The 21,560-nt window shown below is 41.4% G+C and overlaps 2 protein-coding genes across 2 annotated transcripts; one reads left to right on the top strand and one right to left on the bottom strand.

The window, feature by feature from the left end:
- Positions 1–988: 988 nt before the first annotated feature.
- Positions 989–4,042, bottom strand: atxn3 (ataxin 3). Its single transcript, XM_083997807.1, has 11 exons — positions 3,953–4,042; positions 3,281–3,445; positions 3,134–3,178; positions 2,955–3,040; positions 2,788–2,854; positions 2,627–2,714; positions 2,419–2,548; positions 2,117–2,280; positions 1,578–1,713; positions 1,347–1,411; positions 989–1,227 (listed from the first exon to the last, which is right to left on the bottom strand). Exons 1-11 carry the CDS (start codon positions 3,974–3,976, stop codon positions 1,175–1,177), a joined length of 1,023 nt encoding a protein of 340 aa, XP_083853933.1. The 5' UTR covers positions 3,977–4,042; the 3' UTR covers positions 989–1,174.
- A 759-nt stretch (positions 4,043–4,801) lies between these two features.
- Positions 4,802–20,628, top strand: ubr1 (ubiquitin protein ligase E3 component n-recognin 1). Its single transcript, XM_083997806.1, has 47 exons — positions 4,802–5,070; positions 5,892–6,151; positions 7,232–7,310; positions 7,732–7,842; positions 8,978–9,105; positions 9,192–9,330; positions 9,427–9,489; positions 9,627–9,750; positions 9,885–9,992; positions 10,092–10,180; positions 10,269–10,367; positions 10,459–10,616; positions 10,705–10,804; positions 10,899–11,027; positions 11,131–11,311; positions 11,400–11,452; positions 11,568–11,678; positions 11,788–11,853; positions 11,956–12,057; positions 12,138–12,201; positions 12,290–12,414; positions 12,494–12,546; positions 12,635–12,737; positions 12,833–12,881; positions 13,005–13,159; positions 13,247–13,346; positions 13,443–13,546; positions 13,642–13,722; positions 13,898–14,079; positions 14,180–14,388; positions 14,493–14,592; positions 14,710–14,862; positions 14,953–15,053; positions 15,263–15,365; positions 15,449–15,597; positions 15,687–15,742; positions 15,834–15,930; positions 16,035–16,102; positions 16,429–16,576; positions 16,795–16,882; positions 17,555–17,691; positions 17,773–17,881; positions 17,981–18,037; positions 18,130–18,207; positions 18,310–18,480; positions 18,602–18,703; positions 19,177–20,628. The coding sequence occupies exons 1-47, from the start codon at positions 5,026–5,028 to the stop codon at positions 19,316–19,318; spliced, it is 5,229 nt and encodes a 1,742-aa protein (XP_083853932.1). The 5' UTR covers positions 4,802–5,025; the 3' UTR covers positions 19,319–20,628.
- The last annotated feature ends 932 nt before the right edge of the window (positions 20,629–21,560 follow it).

Raw genomic sequence — 21,560 nt, forward strand, 5'->3', positions numbered from 1 at the left:
AAGTCAAATCAGTGCACAACAACACATATTTAAGGGGTTGTAACTGTAAACTGTGATGTTAAAGTCTTATGGCATTTTAAAATCCTTTTCTTTGTGGTGAGTTCCCTAAAGATTTAACGACAAATACTGATGAGAAGAAACAACACATTATGTCACATACTAGGTAGGCTGGTCGGACATGTAGGAGTTTTTTTTTTGGTTTCAAGTGATCATACTGTGCTGGAAAAAATGAACAATGTGTTTATCTATAAGCTGCAGTTCCGTAATGTTTACAGATTTCATCTCTGTTCCCTGTTAAATGTCAACTTAATCTAGACAAGATATGACAAATATTTTGCTCCACAGAGTGATTTTGTTCACTGCTCATCCAAAGTGGACAAAGCAACCTTAAATTGTGTTTTTAAGCTGAATAATCTTACATTTATTCACGCCTGCTTTTAAGCTTAAAAAGGTAATGACAAAGCCACAACATCAAAAAAATATGTTGTATGTCTAAATGCCTTGGGAATTCAGTTGTAGATGCTCACAAGTAAAATGGTTGATAATGTCAGGAATAAATGACCCACACAAGTTAGTGCTGCTGGCTAAAAGATGTCTCAGTACATTGCAAAAAGAAATAATTTCAAAACCACACTGGTGTTCTGATGGGGAGGGCACTGTATTCACACATTATGTCCTACAAACCCAAGTCCAACACAAAGGCAGGAGGCTGTCTTTATCTATGAAGGACATGGATTAGTCTCCTATGAGTCATAGAACACCTATCTCTGTATGTATTCAGCCCACGCAAGTAAACACACCCTTTGTATGCCGAAGATTTTCCATCTCTTCCAGAGAAAAAACAAGAATAAAAAACAGTATACAATAGAAATAGAAGGCGCCATGGTACAAAGGCAATTGCAAACTTGGATTAACTGCATCATGAGTTCTGTGGTCACCCTTTTCCCAGCCTCAGTGCCTTACTGAGTTAGATTAGACTAACTGCTGCCTTTTCTTTGCCATTGTTCTCTTCTCTGTAGCCTGTCAGCGAACTAACCAGGGGAAATGTGTCAACCTCGTGACTGTCCTTTCGTTCGCATGTGCAAAAGGTTAGAGGAAAGAGCAAAGCTACCCCTGTATGGGGGTTGCCAATCCAGGCAGCTGGTAAACAACACAGGCAAAACCTTTCACAACTTCACTGGCTGGGTTTTTGTTGTTGGTCCTCCACAGAGCCAGTGTTTACTGATCCTAGATGAAAAAGAACAGCAGAGGTTAGTATCTTCCATTTCATTCTTGGATAGGTTCTCTGATAAAATTAATTAGATTTTATATAGTATATATTTATATTAAAAAACAGATACTTTCACCTGAGCCACCTGTTGATTTTGTATCTGGTTGTTGAGGAATGGTTGGCTGAGTTTGTTGCTGCTGCCTAAACAGTCAACACACAGGATATGTGTCAAATCTCCTGAATTATTTCCATTTACTTAAAATGGTGAATGCAATGTCATACATTCTATCATCTTAAAGGAGACCTTTATGACATAAAATTGAGTGAAACTGTTACAACACAATCTTATACATGTAGCTGAACGTACCGGTCAAAATAGGCTTGTCTCCGTTTCCTCAGTTCCTCAGCTGTGAGTGCCTCGTTTTGGCCTTCTCTTTGTCCTCCTGCAGCACTCCCTGATGCCTGGCTGGCCGACTCTGAAGATGTGTTGCTCATCACTGCTCCTGTAACAAACAGAGGCAACTTTCAAAAGGCTGTTAACCAGAAATAAAATCTACGAAAACAAGGCATAAAACTGACTCAACGGTCCATGGGTAAGACCTAACTACTACAGTAATCAATCTGGATGATATAATGATTAGTAATAGTAATTGAAGGCAAGGCATCTTTATTTATATAACACATTTCATACCAAGAGGCAACTCAATGTGCTTTACATACGGACAAAACATTTAACAGTAAGGACTGTAAATGGGAAAAAAGACAAAAACACAAAAAAGAACAGCATAAAAACATACAACTTTTTAAAAATACAATAAAATAATATAAAACCCAATTTAAAGCAAGAAAAAAAGAATAAAGACGGTACAGGAATATATATACGTATACAGATGACTCATCCTTTACCTTGCATGCTGAGCTGAATGGCCCTGCGTAGATCAGCCTCCTCATCTTCCACATCTATGTCCTGCCTGCTCAGTGCCAGGGCTCTCTTCAGTTCTTCATCTTCGTCTACAACCTCATCCTCCACGGCAAAGCCCATCTCTGCTTGGTTCATAGCTGCTGACCTGCTGCTTGCAGTATAAGGTTTAATCAGTTGCTAGAAGTCAAAAGATTATTATAAGCAATATGAAGCATAAACTAAGATGTAATTTATGAAGTAGTTCACGGGTCTTCTACATTGTACAGTCTGCAGATACAATACGCACCCTGCACTTGTCTGGGCCTCATCCTCTCCGATGAGCTTAGGTCGCTGTTGCTGCTGCACCCTCATGATCCGTAGGATCTGCTCTGCTTCGCACTCAGGGAGGTTTCCTCTCACCACAAATATGGAATATCCTGCACAAATACAACTCTAATAATCTTTTCTGGATTTAAACATGTAAACATTATGTAAATAAGACAATATTACAATACCTTCTTGTTGTAACTGTGCAAGGAAAAGGGCTAGATAGGTGTCTGATATCAACTCTGGTCCAGTCAACAATGAATTCAGGTTAAACCACTGCAATTGAGATAAGACTGTTTTAGTAAATCAATCTGGATTCAAATACTACATCAAAGCAAGTGCCTCATACCTGTTGTCCAAGTTTGCGTATAGTAAACCAGTGCTCCTTGTAGTTGCAAATGAAGGCTTTCTCAGCTCTGTAACATAAAAGTAGGAGTAGCCATTACAATCAGCTTAATCTGTAGAGTTTTAATATGATTGGATAATAAAGTCTAATAAAAAAAACAACAACTTTACATTGGATTTATCATCAAGCTCTGGTACTCTCGGCTGTTGAAGAGGATTAGCTCCAAGCCCCACACTCTCAGAGCATTGCTAATAACCTAAAGGATTAGATAACAAAGAAGGCTATTGACATTCCTGACTTATTGATCTGTTATTAACAATAATAACAAGGCAAAAGCTCTGAAACTCACTTGTATCGAAAAGAAACCACTGTCGTCCATGTTCCCAGACGGTTGCTGGAAAAACACATTCACAGAGCTTGAATTTAGACACTGTTAGGTAACAAGCTTGTGTAAATAACCTCCAGCGCCAACCTCGTGTGTCCTGGGTCCTCTCACCTGTAAAAAGGTCCTGTACTCCTCGCTGGCCATGCCTCCTTCTGCCATCCTCATCCTCTCCTCCTCGTCCAGCTGATGAGCAATGGAGGAGAGGTCCACGGGGGTGAAGTACTCGCCCTGCAGGAGGTTGTTGAGGCAGTGCTGGGCGCACAGAGAGCCCTCTTGCTACAAGCAGAGGAGCAGCTGTTGTTTAGACACCACGGCATCTCACATGACAGCAAGGTTTCTCAACAGTGTGTTAGTATTAGTATTAGTTAGGGTGATATTATCGATCAGGTCTGCCCCCACGATAACAGACAACACTATTACAGCTACATTAGCTAGGTTAGCTTACGTAAACAACACACAACACTAGTGTTATTACGCTTTTAAAACACAAAGGAGAGCGACGTCAAGCCTGTTTGTTGACGAGCTTGACGGAAATAGGTTCCCGTGTGGCTGTTACAAAAGCTCCCAACTATCTGAGAGGAAACTTTTCATTATCTATGACTAGCAGGTGCAATTAGCATGTTAGCTGTCTGGACAACAATACTGACACACACCGGCACAGTCTCTCCCCACCGGCCGGACACCGCAGGTAAACACACATCCGCCGTGAGCTCCGAGGCTTTTCGAGTAAACACGACGGATCGGCTGTGGCTAAACGATGTGAATCAAACGTTTTTAACTTACTTTCTCGTGAAATATGGAGTCCATATTCAGCTTTCTGTCAAACACTCAACTCTGACCTCTAGTCTCGCTCGATCTCGCTGCGTTTCATCTGTGGAGAGAGAGAGAGAGGGGACAAATCTCGGCCAGCGCCACCTAGCGACCGGGCTCTACACTACCGCCATCCAGCTGTAGTAGGGACTGTGCCCACAGCGCGATGGCGGGGTGGATACGGGTGGATTTATACGTTATACAAACATTACCACCGAGATATTGTTATTTAACTGGGTAAAGGCAACTTTAGGAGGAGGTAATGGCACACAGAGCACCTTAGATTTACTCTGCATTGCAGGGCAACACAAAGAGGTATTGTAAGGTCTGAAGCTTTTTATTTCTTATTTTGAACATGAGTTTTCATCTGCTCCACACACACACACACACACACACACACACACACACACACACACACACACACACACACACACACACACACACACACACACACACACACACACACACACACACACACCTTCTTTTTACAGTCTATGACACACACACACACACCTATTTATTTATTTATTATTATTATTATTATTATTATTATTATTATTATTATTATTATTATTATTATTATTATTATTATTATTATTTAACCTAAGAATGTCTGGGCCATATAGGTGCTGTGTGTGTCTGAAGTCTGGTATTGTTTTTGTCTGTAGTTTAGACATGTATGATTTTTTTTGTCTTACTGTCTTCTTAGGAATGGGTTTGTTGTGTTGTATGAAAATGCAATAAAAACACTTTTTCTTCTTCTACTGGCTATGTGGGACATACAGTACTACTATACATGGAAATCCTGAGCCATACTACCACCAGAGGGCGAGTCAGAGATGTATATTTTTTGTTTACAAAATGTTTATTTTGACAAAAACATTTAACTGACAGAAAAAAAACGTGAAAGTGTTTTATTTTGTCAATATATTAAAGCTAAAATGGACGTAAATATGCCTGTCTATTTGAATGATGGGATGTAAGCGTCGGGGTTTGATTACAAGGGGAACCGTCTCCTAGCGACACCTCTTTACGGCAAATGGAATATGGCGGCGGCTGAGAAATCCCCAGACGGACTTGAGCTCAGCAAGGTAAGATATTTAAACATGTTACACAGCTGACAGTGGCGACTGTAGCTCAGGGACAATATGCTGAAGTATAATGTGTAGGTTTCTTTGCACAGTACGTGTTGACGGCGCGGGTAACGGACGTAATAGTTCCCCAGCTAGCAGTCGTGGCTAACTAGCTCCTGTGCTAGCTGTCTAAATGGTTAAAAACGTCTTTGCAAACGCTGCACAGTTTGTTGCTCACCAAGAGGCAGTGTTTGCATCTGGCTTTGGACTCAGCGGGTATCCTAGCTGACAATGCAGTCAGGGAAAAGTATGGAAGTAATCTCCACAGAGTCTTTATCTCCATCCGGTGGTATTTTGGTGGTCGCTTTTGTCCAAACCGCCTCAACATGAGTTGAACAAGAGTTGACCACGAGTTTAGGCTTCATGCCACCAACTTTCGGGAATTTCAGACGCTTATTGTGTCGTCATAAACTATGGTCAAATATCACAGTGAAAATGAAACTGGCTCACCCAGATATGCTTTTATCAACGTCTGTGATTGACATTTTGGCATTCCTGGGTAAGTTGACCTGACGCAGTTCAGAAATCAAAGAAAACAAAACGAAATTGATTTAATTTGTCACCTTTCTAATCTCATTACAAAAGTCTACATTGTCACATACACTGACGCCAATATTAGAGGTTTAAATTGATTATTAAACATGATGTTTTGCTAAAGGTAAACATTTATCTGCATGTGACAATGACAGTAGTGGCCAATACACGTGGTTGTTGTGTGTCACTTTTTGGAGATGTGAGTTACTGAAAAACAAGCCAAGGTCTCCTCTGCCCTCCTGCAGGAATGGCTGGAGGCTGCAGACAGCAGGGCGGAGCTGCTCGCCTACCTGAAGGAGCAGGTGCCTCAGATCTTCTGCCTGAAGAATGAGTCCAGCCCTCAGGAGGAAGAGGAGCTGATGCAGCACAGGCTCCTCTATCCTTTGGAGTGCTTCTTGTTTGGAGAAGATCCTCAAGAGGGTCTGGAGAAGCTCAAGCAGGGGAGCACCTCCTCCCAGCTCTGTGGACGAGTCTTCAGAGAGGGAGAGACTGTCTACTCCTGCAGGTTTGAGTTGACCCTTTGATGTTCTGTAATAAATAAGTCACAACTACAATACTAATAGTAATAGGAGTAGTAGAAGTATTAATAGTTTTGAGAATATTGGATGATTAATATAGGCCGATTATATATGGATCAAAAGATGTTTTCATTGTTACAAAAAATTATGCATGAAACAGGAAATAAAATAAAAAGAATCTGTGTAGCACTCAGTCCCAATGGATCCTATGGTTACACTGGAGGAGTTATAAAACCACAGCAATCAAACACGGTATGAACATGGAGGCTATTTGATATCATCAAGTGCTTCAAGTGTGAATAGTTTGGCCTGAATAGGTTTTAGTTCTACTATGATCTAATTACACAACACCATCACCTAAGTATTTAGGCTAAGAGTTAGAAATCAATATTTAATGAGTATTCTCTCAAGTTTCAGCACAAGGCAGCGTGTAAGGGGATCTTAATGTAAAATTCCATAAACATAAATGTATACATCTGTTTTTTGTTTGATAGTTTTGCCAATCATTTCTTTAAAAAAAAAGAAGCTTCTGTACAAGTTTTATCAGCATGGACTGTATTCAAGAATTTACTGTAATATACAACATACGGTAATTAAAAGTATGGATATAGAGTACTGACATGCTGGAGGACAAAAAATGTCAACATAATTTTGATGAGTAGTTTCAAAATAAATCGCATAATAAAATTTAAGGGTTTCAGTTTGTGAAATGTGTGTTCATGTTACCTCAAATAAACTCAGTGTTCTTGTTATAATTAGAGACACTGAAAATGTATCTGTGTAATATCTAATAGGACAAGTATTTGTTGTATGTATGTGTATGTCACATTTATGAAACTCTTACAATATAATATGCAGGCAGTGGCAGCTCGTCGGTAGCAACAGAAGACACAAATAAAGTTCAAGTTTACATTGTGGATGTTAACACTGAAAATGTCAAGGAGAGCTCAGGGTGCAGTATGGCTAGATTGAACCACGTAGAGCAGTCACAGTGGCATCTACGACCACGTATATTTGTCTTGACATTCACTTACATAATGAAGTAACTGGTCTTCCTCTACTTGCAGGGATTGTGCCATAGATCCCACTTGTGTCCTGTGCATGGATTGCTTCCAGGATAGTGTGCACAAAAGCCATCGTTACAAGGTTGGTATCAGTATTTTTTCCATTTTCAATGAGATGATTTTGATTTTATTAATGAGTCAACTGCTCCTCCTTAAATCAATAGGAATAAGTGGGATAGAAAATTGCTTGTCATTGGATTTCTGTTTTGAGATTTTAAATCTTATGCGTCCTGAAGCATCCTTACCAACCCTGGATAGGCCCTCATTCATGTGCACAGTGTGTTTTAATAGCAACTTTTTAAGCCTCCTGCATGCCCCTAAACTTTGGGAAAACTGACAAAATGTTTTAAATTCACCAAGATAAATCTTTGTTTGGATAGTTCTAAATCATTGTTGGACTTTCATGTTGGACCCAAACTGCACAGTATTGCATGCACGGAGCTCAGGCAGTTGTATAACTTAATTGCTGTCAGTGACAGTACAGTATGTGCGTTTTTTCCCAGATGCACGCGTCATCAGGCGGGGGGTTCTGTGATTGTGGGGATGTAGAAGCCTGGAAGATCGGCCCCTGTTGCTCCAAACACGACCCAGGGGCAGCCACTGCCATGGTAACGGTGAGTTACATAATGGAGCGGAAAGAGGGATGTGGGAGGGGTGTACTTATCCCATTCTGTGTCAGTGTACCCCAGAATGGTTATTTTCCCATCTTAGCCATGGATGCTGCTCTCTTGGCTGCGACCGTGGCCCCGGAAATGAGGAAGAAAAGCACTGCAGCAACTGAGAAAATTTATAACTAGGTTTAGAGATTTGGGAGGCTGAAGGAAAAGAGTTGTGGGTGGGACTGGTTGAAAGCAGCCTTTCTTCAGTAGCTTAAATCCTGCTGAATCGTGCTGGGATGTATTCAGTTTACACCTCACTGCTGCTGGGATACATTGTGATGACTGATTTCCCAGCCCTTGTTTGTCTGGCCTTTCTTTGCTGATCGCCGTGTTTGGGCTTTTCTCTGATAAGATCACGCTCGGGGGCTTTGAGCAGATATGCAGCTTGACGGCCGTGTTGCTTTTTTCCGTAAACAGCAGGTGCCTCTATTAACAGAGACATCACTGGCCCCCTTCTGGCAAGCTGCTTTGTGTTTTCTCCATCAGATCTGAACCTGTGCTTAACAAGCAGTGACACATCACATGAACATAAGAGTATATCCACACTGAGCATGAAAACCCAGCATTTATATTTGTATTTATTTGTTTATTTAGATGGGACAGTGCACATTGATGAACATACACGTATGTAAATATGCCAGATTGTAGCAAAAATGCAAATTTCTATCTGTAGCTGTTTCATATCTCTTCTTGTTTAGATTGGGGTAGATTCCAGTGCTCGTTCTCACACAGTGGTGTGACGTCGAGACTGGTGTAAATACATGCACTCTCTGTATGTTTTATTTAGTTTGTATGTTAAATGTCAGGCATTTGTATGAAATACTTAGCTGCTATGTGGAATGTTTGTTCCCAGGGGAGTTGATGTCCCCAGGCTAGCTGTCTGTTTTACTCATATTAAACAAAATATTTAGACCAGGCCTCTGTCACATCACAGAGTCAGTGCTGGTTACACAGGAAGTGGTGAATTAGAGAAGGTTATTGCAACAATCTCCAACAAAGACATTATTTCCAGTACGTTATTTCTGGAACAAGACACCTCCTGAGAATGTTCGACAATGTGGGCCCTGTGTGATTCTCTCGTTTTGTGCAGGATGAGTGTGCGCTGGAGCCTGAGCTGTACGAACGTGCTGTGAAGCTGCTCCGAGTTCTGCTGAACTACTTTACAGATTTCTTGGTGTGGGAGGAGAGCTTTGACCTGCCAGCTGAGCTCCAGCCCCGGTACGGCCTGCAGTAATTCACGTGAATAGATTCATATGCCAAGCTTTCAGGTTAACTTCTGACAGTGTATTTCTCCATCCTTGCAGCCAAAAAGACAACGCATACTACTGTGTACTGTACAATGATGAGCACCACTCGTACGATCATGTGATCTACACCCTGCAGCGCTCTGTTAACTGCGATCAGGCAGAAGCACAGACACACACAGCGCTTATTGATAAGGAGGTATTTTTGGTTTTAACCGTTTCCTTTACACTACAATGAAAAGGAAATTAATTTGAACCACTTCCCGTAATTGTACTCCTTTTTGCTGTTGCACAGGGTCGACGTGCAGTAAAGAGAGGATCCCTTCGTACCTGCCAGCAAGCAAGAGACCTTATAAGAGTAAATACCAGCCATTAATAGTACAACTATTTAAACACTCATTCATTTAGAAATTGATGATGTTAAGTCTCAGAGATCATCGTTGTCCATGTTTGCACATCTTGGTGAGCCATAACTCTGTCACTGCTGTGTTGCAGTCCAACTCGGAGCACATTTCCCTGCAGCCACTGCGGGTGGAGATCCTTCACGCAGCAGTAATGGCTCATCAAATCTTTGCCCTGCGTCTCGGCTCCTGGTTCCAAAAGATCATCGGTTACTCAGGTGCGGCCGTCGTTTGCAACCAAAGAATACACACCCACGCATTTCTATTTTGCACATTTCTTGCGATGTACTTTTCAGCTGCACGTTACCTTGAATGTCATGTGACTGGGAACCTCGTGCGCTTCTTTGTGCAGCTGGCTTCAGGCAGGCCTTCTGTCAAGTGGCACTAGAGCCGGACAATGATGGAGGACATCCTTGTCTCATCAGCAAACTCATGCTGCACGATGCCAAGATGTACAAAGGCAAGTTGAACTTTTGTTGATTTTCATACAGTTTAGCTGTTTGATCTAAACCTCAGCCCGAATGACACTAACATTACATTTGTTTCTTATTTTCTGAAGGAGCTCGCAAGATAGTGCATGAGCTGATTTTCTGTAGCATGCTCATGGAAACAGAGTCCAAGAGGCTTTTTGCTATCGAATTTACAAAGGTAAATATAATAATTCATATAATATTTAAAAATGTTTTCTGATTTCTTCTTACTAGAGTTAATATTTTCCCCATCCCTGTCTTTTCAGCACTACAAGCAGTTACAGAAGGACTTCATTCTTGATGACCATGAGAGGAGTATATCCATCACTGCTCTCTCTGTTCAGATCTTCACTGTACCGACATTGGTAAGTCTCATTTTCTACATATCTGTGTCATGTTGTTATTAGGGCACATCATTAATATGTTCACTTAACATCCATCTCTTCTCCTCTCTAGGCCAGGCAGCTGATTGAAGAGGGAAATGTCATCAAGGTGGTAGTTGATACCGTCATGGAACTGCTGCGTGAACATCTGGATGACAACACCCGTTTCTTCTTCCAGGGTTACAACTCAGACAAGTTCTCACGCATCCAGGTCATCTTCCACGACCTCAGGTGATTCAACTGGCTGCACTTTTAATAAATGATTCACTCTTGACTTTCTTGATCTTCACCTGTCAAAGACGTAACTTCTGTCTCTCAGGTATATTCTGATCAGTAAACCCTCGATATGGACTGAAGAGCTGCGCAGAGAGTTCTTAGAGGGATTCAGAGTCTTTCTTGGGCTTCTCAAGTGCATGCAGGTAATGATTATCCAAACCCTGATTAATTCTTACATAACAATAGCAGAAATATTACATCAAGCCATGCTGACTGTCCTTTCAATTTCTTTATCAGGGTATGGAGGAGGTGAAGCGCCAGTTTGGGCAACACATTGCAGTAGAACCAGAATGGGAGGCTGGCTTTTCTCTTCAGATCCAGCTCCGCCATATTCTTGCTATGTTTCAAGACTGGTGTTCCTCAGAAGTGAGTTGTTGTACAATTTGTAAATCAAACAAATAACATTTTTCCCACAGTTAGAGGAATTGTAACTATAAACCCCATAACAAACCCATGTCTGTCCCTTCAGGATGAGATCTTGCTGCTTACATTTAAAGAGTGCCATCAATTCCTGATGCAGTGCAATAATCAGCCCTTCAGAAGGGAAGCCACCGACTACTACATGTGCAAACACATCCTCCATGTCCGTCCGTACAAGGTGTCTCAGGAGCCTGTCAGCATACATCTGCCCATCTCCAGACTTCTGGCTGGTAGGGGAACTAATATTGTAAAATCTCTAAATTATTTCTAACGTTTCTGTAAACTGCAAACTCATACCTTATCTGCTCTTATCCTTAGGGCTGTATGTGGTCCTGTGCCGATCAGGTGCCATTGAACGTCTGGAAAATCCTGTGAGTGACATCAAAATAAAATACTTTTCACCTACAGCACTGAATGAATAGTCTTAATTACCACTTCTGACATCAGAGGACAATTACTTTTTTTTAAATGTTATCTCTGTTGCAGGAGACTTATGACTTAACCTTCCTGGCGGAGCATCCTCTGCGCTGTGTGGTGCTGGCTGCTCAGGTCGCAGCCGAAATGTGGCGGAGAAACGGGCTTTCATTAGTCAGCCAGGTATGCTACATTCTTTTTATTTTATTTATAGTGTTATATATTTTGTTATGTTAGTTTCCTGTTCTTAAATTGATGAATTCTGACTAAATTAATTGTTTTACACGATCAGGTCTACTACTACCAGGATGTCAAATGCAGGGATGAGATGTACGATAAGGACATTCTCATGCTTCAGGTTGGTGGGAAAGATTTTCTCATGGATGTACCTTTTAAATTTAATAAATGTCACTGTAATAAATAAAGTGACACATGACCTTCCACATTAATTGTTTTACAGTTAGCTGCTTCCAAAATGGACCCCAACCACTTCCTCATGTTGATCTTGTTGAGATTTGAGCTGTTTGATTATTTTAATGGAAGTTGTTCAAGCAAAGACCAGGTAAGTAACACCTCAATATTCGTTCAGAGAAGAAAGTTCCATCAAATGTTGTTTGTGTTGATGAAATAATCATTTTTCAGGATGAACTGGTGCAGTGGAATCGACTGACAGAAGAGATGCTGTACCTCCTGATCGTCATCGTTGGTACAGTGTCACATGCTACCAGTCATGCATGGTTACTTTAGTTAAATATGAACCACAGTGTTGTGACTGACCAGTGTTGTGTCTCCAGGTGAGCGCTATGTCCCCGGGATCAGTCATGTGACCAGAGAGGACGTGACCATGAGGGAGGTTGTCCACCTGTTGTGCATTGAACCTATGGCTCACAGTAGCCTGGTCAAGGGGCTGCCAGAAAATGTAAGTTGCATCATTTACAGAGTGAACGCATTTGAGAAGGCCGGTAGCACACTAATGTCAAATTGATTTTTTTTTGTAGGAAAGCCATGAAACAGGCCTGGAGTCAGTCATTGCCAAAGTTTCCACCTTCAAGTACGTAAAGACTGTGAAATGACCCATGAGCCTTATCTTCACACTAATGGATGAATGTGGATTTAATCTGTTTTTTTTCTGCTCTTAGAAAACCAGGAGTATCAGGACATGGACTGTATGAAGTGAAAAAAGAGCGCCTTGAAGAATTCAACCCTTTCTTCTATCATTATTCAAGATCTCAGCATAGCAAGGTAATGCATGTGTCATCGCCTGTTTTTTTTTATCAAATTGTCACAAATTTTGTTGTATGTCCCTCAGTTCATTCTTATTTTTTCACTTGTTTCAGGCAGAAGAGTCTCAGAAGAAGAGGAGGTCACAGGAGGGCAATGATAAAGGTGAGTCACCATCTTTTTTTCTGCTCAGGCCTCTGACTGGTTCCTGGGTGTGGTGATCTTTGTTCTGGTTAAAATGCATCCGCTCTTTTTACATTCCCTTTCACTGGTTTTTTTTTGTCCCAGCTCTGCGTCCTCCAGTGCCCCCGTCCTTCTGCCCGGCTTTCTCCAACATTGTGCGCCTGTTCTGCTGTGACATTGTCATCCACATCCTGAGATGCGTCCTGCAGAGAGCTGCAGAGGACCGGTCAACTCACTGGACAGAGGCCATGATCCAGAGGGTACACATTACATCCAACTTTGCAGCCCTGCCCTGCTCTGCTTTACTCTCTGCAACTTATAATAACATACATACCTTTACCACACAGGCCCTGCACCTGATTGGTCAGGCATTGCTTGAAGAGAAAACACAGCTGGAGGACAGCACTGTGGAGGAAGTGACCTTTGATTTCAGCCTTAAGGCTCGCAGTGAGTGAAATCCAGTGATAGTTAGTTCTCAAATGTTTGTACTTGTTAGGTTTTGAGAGTTTGTAACATATGTGTATGTCTCCTCTTGTTTTCTAGGAATTGGTTCAGAGCAGGGCAAGTCAGTGTTCCTCTTGTTGGGGAAAATTAAGGCTCTTCCTTCCCTTGAAGCTCAGAAAGACATGGTCAAATGGGTTCTACAGGTAGGCTTGTCATGTTTGTATGTTTGTCATGTATATCATAAAATATTCATGATCATCTTTTTGAACTCACATTTATTTTCATTTTTCCCCCCTAGATGTTTGAGATTGTCAAGTGCCTTAGAGAGAAGTCCAGTCCAACGGCATCCATGAGTGTAGAGACAACCAAACCAGAAGAGGTAAAACAAAACAAAACAAAACAATGAATGATAATTGTGAAACATTTGCATTTCAGCATGTAATATATAGTACATGTTTGTGTTGCCACCTGTAAGAGAACATATTTCCTTAGAGAGAAATAATCATAAATACATCAGTACTTTTTCATCTGAGAAATGTTATGTTTTGGTCCAGAGCGCTCAGGATAAAGAGAAAGCTGAGCGGAAAAGGAAGGCAGAAGCGGCCAAACTCCACCGTCAGAAAATCATGGCTCAAATGTCTGCAATGCAGAAAAACTTCATTGAATCAAACAAGATGCTGTATGACAACATGCCAGACAGTGGGACACAGGGAGAACCTGTTTCAACCAGTGAGAGGTGAGCAGAGTCACAACAACAACAAAGCCTTTGGTTTGTTTTGAAGACCAGAGATGAGCATCTATATAAAATAATATTCTTGTTTGGTCTCTTCCTCTAGCTGTGCCATGGAGCAGAGGGAGCTGTGTGTGGCCGTTGGGCCTCAACGAGGGTCGACCCCGGCTGAGAGGGAGGTGCTGACCTGCATTCTTTGCCAGGAGGAGCAGGAGGTGGTGGCTCAGGCTCCAGCCATGGTGCTGACCGCTTGTGTCCAGAGGTCCACGGTGCTGACACAGTGCAGAGGAAAGATACCGACCAGCAGAGCAGATGGTCAGTCTCTCATTCAACAAACTTTTCACTTAACTCTTGGCAGCTACAGATGAATGGGTACAAGTCTGCTCCAGATTCATGTTCACTGTGTTTATCCCTTAAAGGGACAGGGACATCATATCCTCTGTTCATGCCGCCTGAACTGGCAGTGGGGACCCACACTGGCAGCTGCGGACATGTCATGCATGCCACATGTTGGCAGAAGTGAGTCATTACAAGAACAAATTTGGCAGTTTTTGCCATTTTAATTAAATTCTAATGTGTGTAGTTGACTAGAAGCCAACATTTTGCCTTCTAGCTGTTATTCTCTGTATTTTTCAGGTATTTTGAGGCAGTCCAGAATACAACTAGGAACCGGCTCCATGCTGAGCTCATCATCGACCTGGAGAACGGGGAGTACCTCTGTCCCCTCTGCAAGTCTCTGTGCAATACTGTCGTCCCTCTCATCCCATTGGAACCACTAATGTTTAATTAGTATGTCCACTCCAACTTCTTCAGACCAAACCGCAATAGATGCACAACGAAGGAGAAGAAGTAATTAAAGTGTTTATTTCCTGTGTGCAGTGAGAATGCAGAGATAATTGGACAGCATTTGACCATGCCTCGCTGGATCCAGATCATCTCTGCCAGGATTAAAGGGCTCAAGTCAGTCACTCAGGATAATGGTAAGAAGACATAGTGAGCATACAGTAATTTCATGTCTTCTTGGTGAAGAACGTAGGCACAGGAAAAGGCATTTCTTTATTTGTTATTGGTTCTGTTACTTTGCTCTTTGGTTCAGTTGGATCTACTTTAACAATTAATTATTAGGGCGTGTTTGTTTGAAATGTGTGACATCATGTGACGTGAGATAACTGATGGTTTTAACTTCCAGATTGCAACACCGAGGGCAATAGTGCTGAAGGGGACACAATGACCCTGTGTGGAGAGGGCCAGCCGGACTTTAGATCCATCCTCAGCTACGGAGTACAGGAGCCGTGAGTGAAACTGTCGGCTCCTTCAATATCACTCAAGTACCTCTGTTTCCTGTTCTGACTTCTCTGCTGCTCGCTGTTTGCAGGAGGAAGTTCTCAGACAGCATAGTAGAGATGCTGGTTGTGTGCGCCACCACGGTCCACAGGGTGGGACTGCAGACAGCCCCCAATGAGCTGTGTCCTCGTGTGCCCCTCATGGCTTGGAACACATGTGCCTTCACCATTCAGGCCATTGGTAAGACTTAAGTTTTCAGCATCACTTCATCCTGTAATCCTTTTTTTTGTTTTTGTTTACCCAAACTCCATTTGTATGTGTTTTAACAGAAAACATACTGCAGGAAGAGGAGAAATCGCTCTTTGGGTCCTTACAAAACAGACAGGTTTGATGCCACTTACTTACAACTGAACATAAAAACAGTGTCACATATCAGCAAATAATGGTCCTGGTTGTGAAATTCTCCTCTATATTAGCTTGCAGGTCTAAAGGCAATAGTTCAGTTTTCAGCATCACAGAGACGCAAGAGCTCTCAGGCTGTAATCCAAAGGTACTTCACAGACATGCTGGGAGGTAGGTGGGCCAACTAAGCGCACTCAATATATCATATCCATTCATCAGTTTCTTATGACTATATAATTGCCTTTGATGTTAAAAACTGTGGTGTCTCTTGTCAGTCTTGCTGCCAGCCTTGGGCAGAAAAAACACCCCGTCCCTCATGGAGGTCGACTTCTTCCACCTTCTGGTAGGTGTCGCAGAGAGGGAACGTTTGAGAGGAAATGAGCTCTTCCTCGTCTCTTATGTTATTTTTATTAATGACATGTTGCATTCATGCTCTCAAAGTAATTGAAGTGGAACATGCTAACATGCTCATCTTAATATAATTCTGACTATTTTAAAAACTTCATGTGACAGATTCTGTATGTAAGAGACATATAATTGTGTATTTGTAATAGGGTATTTGTAAAAGTAGGGGATACATGGCTGGAGGTCAAATGTCTGAACGGGTACAGGACTGAAAAGTTTGGGAACCACTGGTGTATGTCCAGTAATGATTGTGTGTTTTGTCAGGTGGGGTTGGTGCTGTCTGTGCCATCACTGTACCAGGAGGAGGCTGTGGACTTGCAGCCATCTGCTGTCAGTTCTGCCTACAACCACCTGTACATCTTGCATCTGGTCACCATGGCACATATTATACAGATCCTCCTCACCTCCACAGGTACAAACAGAAACAGCTTTAAACATACAGTCTGGTCTATATAATATAATATAATATTATAATGTATAGTGTATGTATGTATGTTGGTAGTATTGTATGGTAACATATAATAGTAATATAACTAATAGTCCTACTACCATTTTATGAATGGGCTCAAAATGCTGTGTAATAATTTAGGATTGTTGTGATGATTAAATGATGGCATAATTTCTGTGCAGATTTCAGTCCAGTAGCTGGAGGAGAGGATACAGAGGAGGTGAGGGCAGCAGCAGAGCTGTACAATACAGTGTCACAACACACTGGAAGGTACATATATTAATTTTTATCTGCAAAAATTACTGTACACAAGCAGAATTTCTTTTTTAGTAAATGTATGTGGTTAAAATGAACATATAAGTGTGAGGTATGTGATTTATGAAATTGCTTATATAATTGCACATTGTAAAAGTAATTTCTTTTCAGTTTAATTGGATGGTGACACAAAGGTTAGAGTAGACTACTATGAAAGGTGTTCATAAAAGGTGCACTCTCTTCCTCTAATGACTGACAAAGCTATTTCTGTTACAAATTGCAAGCTACAAATTAGAAGCCAGATTCTTGGAAGTTCAGTTTGGTTGTTTCACTGCCCTTTAATCAGGAGAAAACTGTTGTTCGTAGCAGACATGAATGTCTGTCATGTTTTCTGTAATTCAAACTTTAAATGTCACTTCCTGACATTTAGAAACCTTTGCCATTCCCAAGGCTCGAAGTTCCACCCCTTTGTTTGCAGGGAAACAGCTTTTACCGACAAAAATTCAGTAATTCAGATATGTTCACTGGGTGTGTGTGCAGTTTGATAGACAGGCCAGAGTGGGACAGAAATTATGTTTCAGCCTCGCCTGTTTTGTCTCCTAAAGAAATGCCTACTCAGTAGGAGCAGACATCGCTCCCTGTTGACTGTATCTTATTTGACTGATTGTTCTGTGGTTTCCTCACCAGGCTGCTTCCAGATGTGTCCGGCAGCTGTGTGGCAGAGAGAGTAAAGAGAGGAATTGAACCTTTCCTGCGTTGCACTGCTCTCTTTTTCAATTGCCTTACTGGAGTACATCCTCCAGAGGAGCTTTTTAGCACTTCTGGTAGGTCAGAGTATTTTGTCATCATAACATACCGTGTGTGATGATCCATGAACTCAAGCTGATGTTTTTGGTCTGTTGCAGTTACCTCTCAAGGACAGATGGAGGCACTATGCAGTTACCTGGCACTGCCCTCTAACGTGTTCCAGCTCTTCCAGGAGTACAGAGACACTGTTAACCCACTGCTGCAGAGGTAGGTGATCACTATCAAGGTAGATCAATATATCTGATCAGTAATATTTTTTGAAGAGATAGAACCGTTTTACGAACCAAGTTTGGTCTTTTCCGTAAGGTGGTGTGGGAGCCCAGCAATAACCAAAGCCCTGAAAGGCAAAGCACTGACAGTCAGGTAGACTTTCGCTTTTGCATTCATTTCAGTCCTGCTATAATTTTGTGATGAATTCATCTTCTTATAAATTGATGAATGAACTCTTTCTCCAGATACCCCAGGGGAAGGAATCGTTTGATTGATCTTCCTGAGGATTACAGCGCTCTCCTCAATCAAGCCAGCCATTTCCAGTAAGTGGGAAATTAAGCTCCCTTCACTCACCATCTGCCAGCTGAAAATCTGCTGTGGATGTTAAACTCTCTCTCTCCTGTCCTCTACACCTCTCCCCTCAGGTGTCCCAAGTCTACAGATGACGAGAGGAAGCACCCGACCCTGTGCCTGTTCTGTGGGACCATGCTGTGCTCTCAGAGCTCCTGCTGTCTCAGTCAGCTGGACGGGGAAGATGTGGGAGCTTGCACTGCCCACGCTGCTATCTGTGGCGCTGGTGTGGGGATGTTCCTCAGGTGGGTCGTCAGTCCGGGAGCATTAGAGATCTTCTCAAACATTTTTTCTTTTGCTCTTGTTTCTGCCTTTTGCCTTCCATGAAACCTTCTGTATGAATGATCTTCTGCTCCGTGTTGACAGGATAAGGGAGTGTGAAATAATTCTGATGGCCAGTAAGACTCGAGGAAGCACGTACCCTGCCCCTTACCTGGATGATTACGGGGAGACTGATCCTCACCTTGTGTAAGAATCCTTGCTGTTCCTATTGTCATTGTTTTTAGCTCAGTTTTGTAAATTGTTGAATACTTCTCCACATGCAAGAGCTTTAGTGTGTCTGTTTTTTTTTATACCTTCCCATCACAACCTCAAAATTAAATACATAACATTTGACTCCACTGCTCCACTCCACTTATAGTTAATGGTAAAGTTGAAGATCAACTTTTTACATATGAAACATATGATGACCCCATAACATTTGATACATTGTAGCTAATAAACAAACAGTTAATTACATTTTAGTTGGCTATATTAACACTTACACATGAATGCATCATACTGGCAAACCAGCAATACAATATTTAATGTCATAATGAGCACAGGAGCAAAATTGAGCGGTTCTTTTAATCTTGAAATACATTAAGAGTGAAATGCAAGAGTATAATTTTGTTATTTTGGACAAACCCATTCATTTAGTTCGTCTTTGTTTTCATTTCTAGAAGGGGCAATCCATTGCACCTTTGCCCAGAGCGCTACAGGAAGCTGAACCAGCTGTGGCAGCAGCACTGCATCCTGGAGGAAATCGCCCGCAGCCTGGAGGTGGTCAACGTGATGTTCGCCTTTGAGTGGCAGATGTTGTGATGATTGCTCCAGCTGTGGTGGCCGAGAAATTAACCACACAGCCATAGAGCACAGTCTGCTCCTGTGTTCCTGAGGCAGGCACACACACACACACACACACAAGCAAGCATGCACACACACACACACATGCACATACAGACTACACATATACACAAACAAATGGTCCTCTTCCATTCAAAGGAGGACTGAGCAGCCAATCCCTCCCTGGTAAAACCCCTGCTGGAGTTCAGAGAGTTGGGACAGTCACAGGAGAAGGGGGAAAGAGGAGGAGGAGTAATGGAGGGTGATGGATAATGTGCAAACCCAAGTCGCCTTGTTTTAATTTGATTGTCTGCTGTGAGAATGAGTTTCTCCTCAAGTAATGCTATTTGCAAAGAGACTCATTCGAATAAAGACAAACGTCTATTATCGATTATTTGATTTTTCTCCTGAGTAATGCTGTGAATTTTTTGCATTCTCGTTTTCTGTTCTGAAAGATCTGCTCTAAGTTATAATGTTGCGTTATGCTGTTTTGGAGGGTACATTCATTTGGAAATGTGTAGGCTGGTTCAGTCTTCCTACACATTTTGGATTTTGCCCATCAATTATGTAGATGGTTCACCATAACCCACTGCCACCTGCACACATATAGACATAATTATGGATGCAACATTTATAGAATATACATTATTTTCAAAGTTGTATTTAAACAGATTCAATACTCTAAGAAGCATACTATTACCTGCTTTCGTGATTTCCTGATACGGAAACATTTATTGATAAGCAGCAGGCATTAAAGATTTGTGTATGGCATATTCTGTCATATTTTGATTTAGATATAAACTCATTAAAAGGTCTCACTATTTTAAGAATCAGGGAATTATCAAAGCATTTCTTCTGTACTATGATGCATTGGGTCACCATTTTGCAAAAAAAAAAAAAACCTAGGCCAAGCTGATTGTAATGATCAGATATTTACTGTATTTTACTGATCTGTAATGATTAGAGCTTATTGATGGGACCACTGCCAAAACAGATGATTGGTTACATTTCACCATTTGGTTTTTATTCACTTAAAAACCAAAGAAGTTAAAAAAACAAAAAACAAAAAAACAACACCACCACCTATTGCAATATCCTATTTAAGAAAGAAATGTACATTTCACTGAAAGCAAGTACGTATTAGTATGGTATCATTTCAGTAGACCCATTCATTATTTCCCTTCCTTTTCAGGAAAATTTGTGTGAATATATCCTTCTTCCTTTTTGTGTTGTTTGACTGTACTCCATGAGACTTCCAGGCTGTGGAAATAAAGACACTGGCCTATGTACAGACGGACTGTTCCTGTGCCCTGAGTCAATCAGAGTGCAAATGTTTCTATTATCTAAAATGTAAACAGCTACAAACCGAGTTAAACGGAGGAGCTCCAAGGCAGGGTGTTTGAATTGAATTGCCTCTTGTCTTGCTCGTATACAAAATAAATAAATGAGCTGTTCTCCCATCAGTGATATTGTTTTGTCCAACATGTGAGAGCCCCAGATAGGTATCTTATTTACGTCATGTAAGTAAGTGACCATCGCTTCTTACTTTACATAAGAAACACAGCTTGCAATGAACTCATCTGAAATCCTTATGAGACAAAAACAGTGAAGTCATTACCAAGTCAGCTCGTAAAGTTTATTGTCAAGCTTTTGGTTGCTCATCCCAGCACAAAGTGTTTTCATGAGACAGGTGGACCACGGTGGCACTGCTGAGGCACATCAGAGTCATTGTAGTGATGGCTTGAACCTTCTAGAAAACGTAACCAGTCATAGATTATCTATGGATTTCTGTCTGTTTAAGTGCTTTTAACTAATGTGAAAGTGAGAACATGCTAAATTGTTTACTACCACCGGTGCAACTTTGTTTGCTATAAAGCATTTAAATGTAATTTGCTAGTGAGAATGCACATAGTGTATAACACCCAGAACTAATGTAAAATTCATGCTCTTCCAGGTCCTACAAGGCCTGCTTAATATGAGGCCTTATCACCAATTACCTTAATGAGTGAAATGTAACTCGACACTCAAATCTCGCTATTATAACTATAAATTCACACATGTACTTTCTTACATGTTCAAGTGAAATCAGGCAACAAAAAACAAACATGGGTGCTTCAGTTTTGGACCTTCTTCACTAAATTGTCATCCTTATGATTCCCATCTTGCAACCAACAGACGTATGAAGCTTTTGAATATGTGTTGCGAAAATCACAACACACAG

This window comes from Trachurus trachurus (assembly GCF_905171665.1).
Source record: "Trachurus trachurus genome assembly, chromosome: 22".
Lineage (NCBI taxonomy): Eukaryota > Metazoa > Chordata > Actinopteri > Carangiformes > Carangidae > Trachurus > Trachurus trachurus.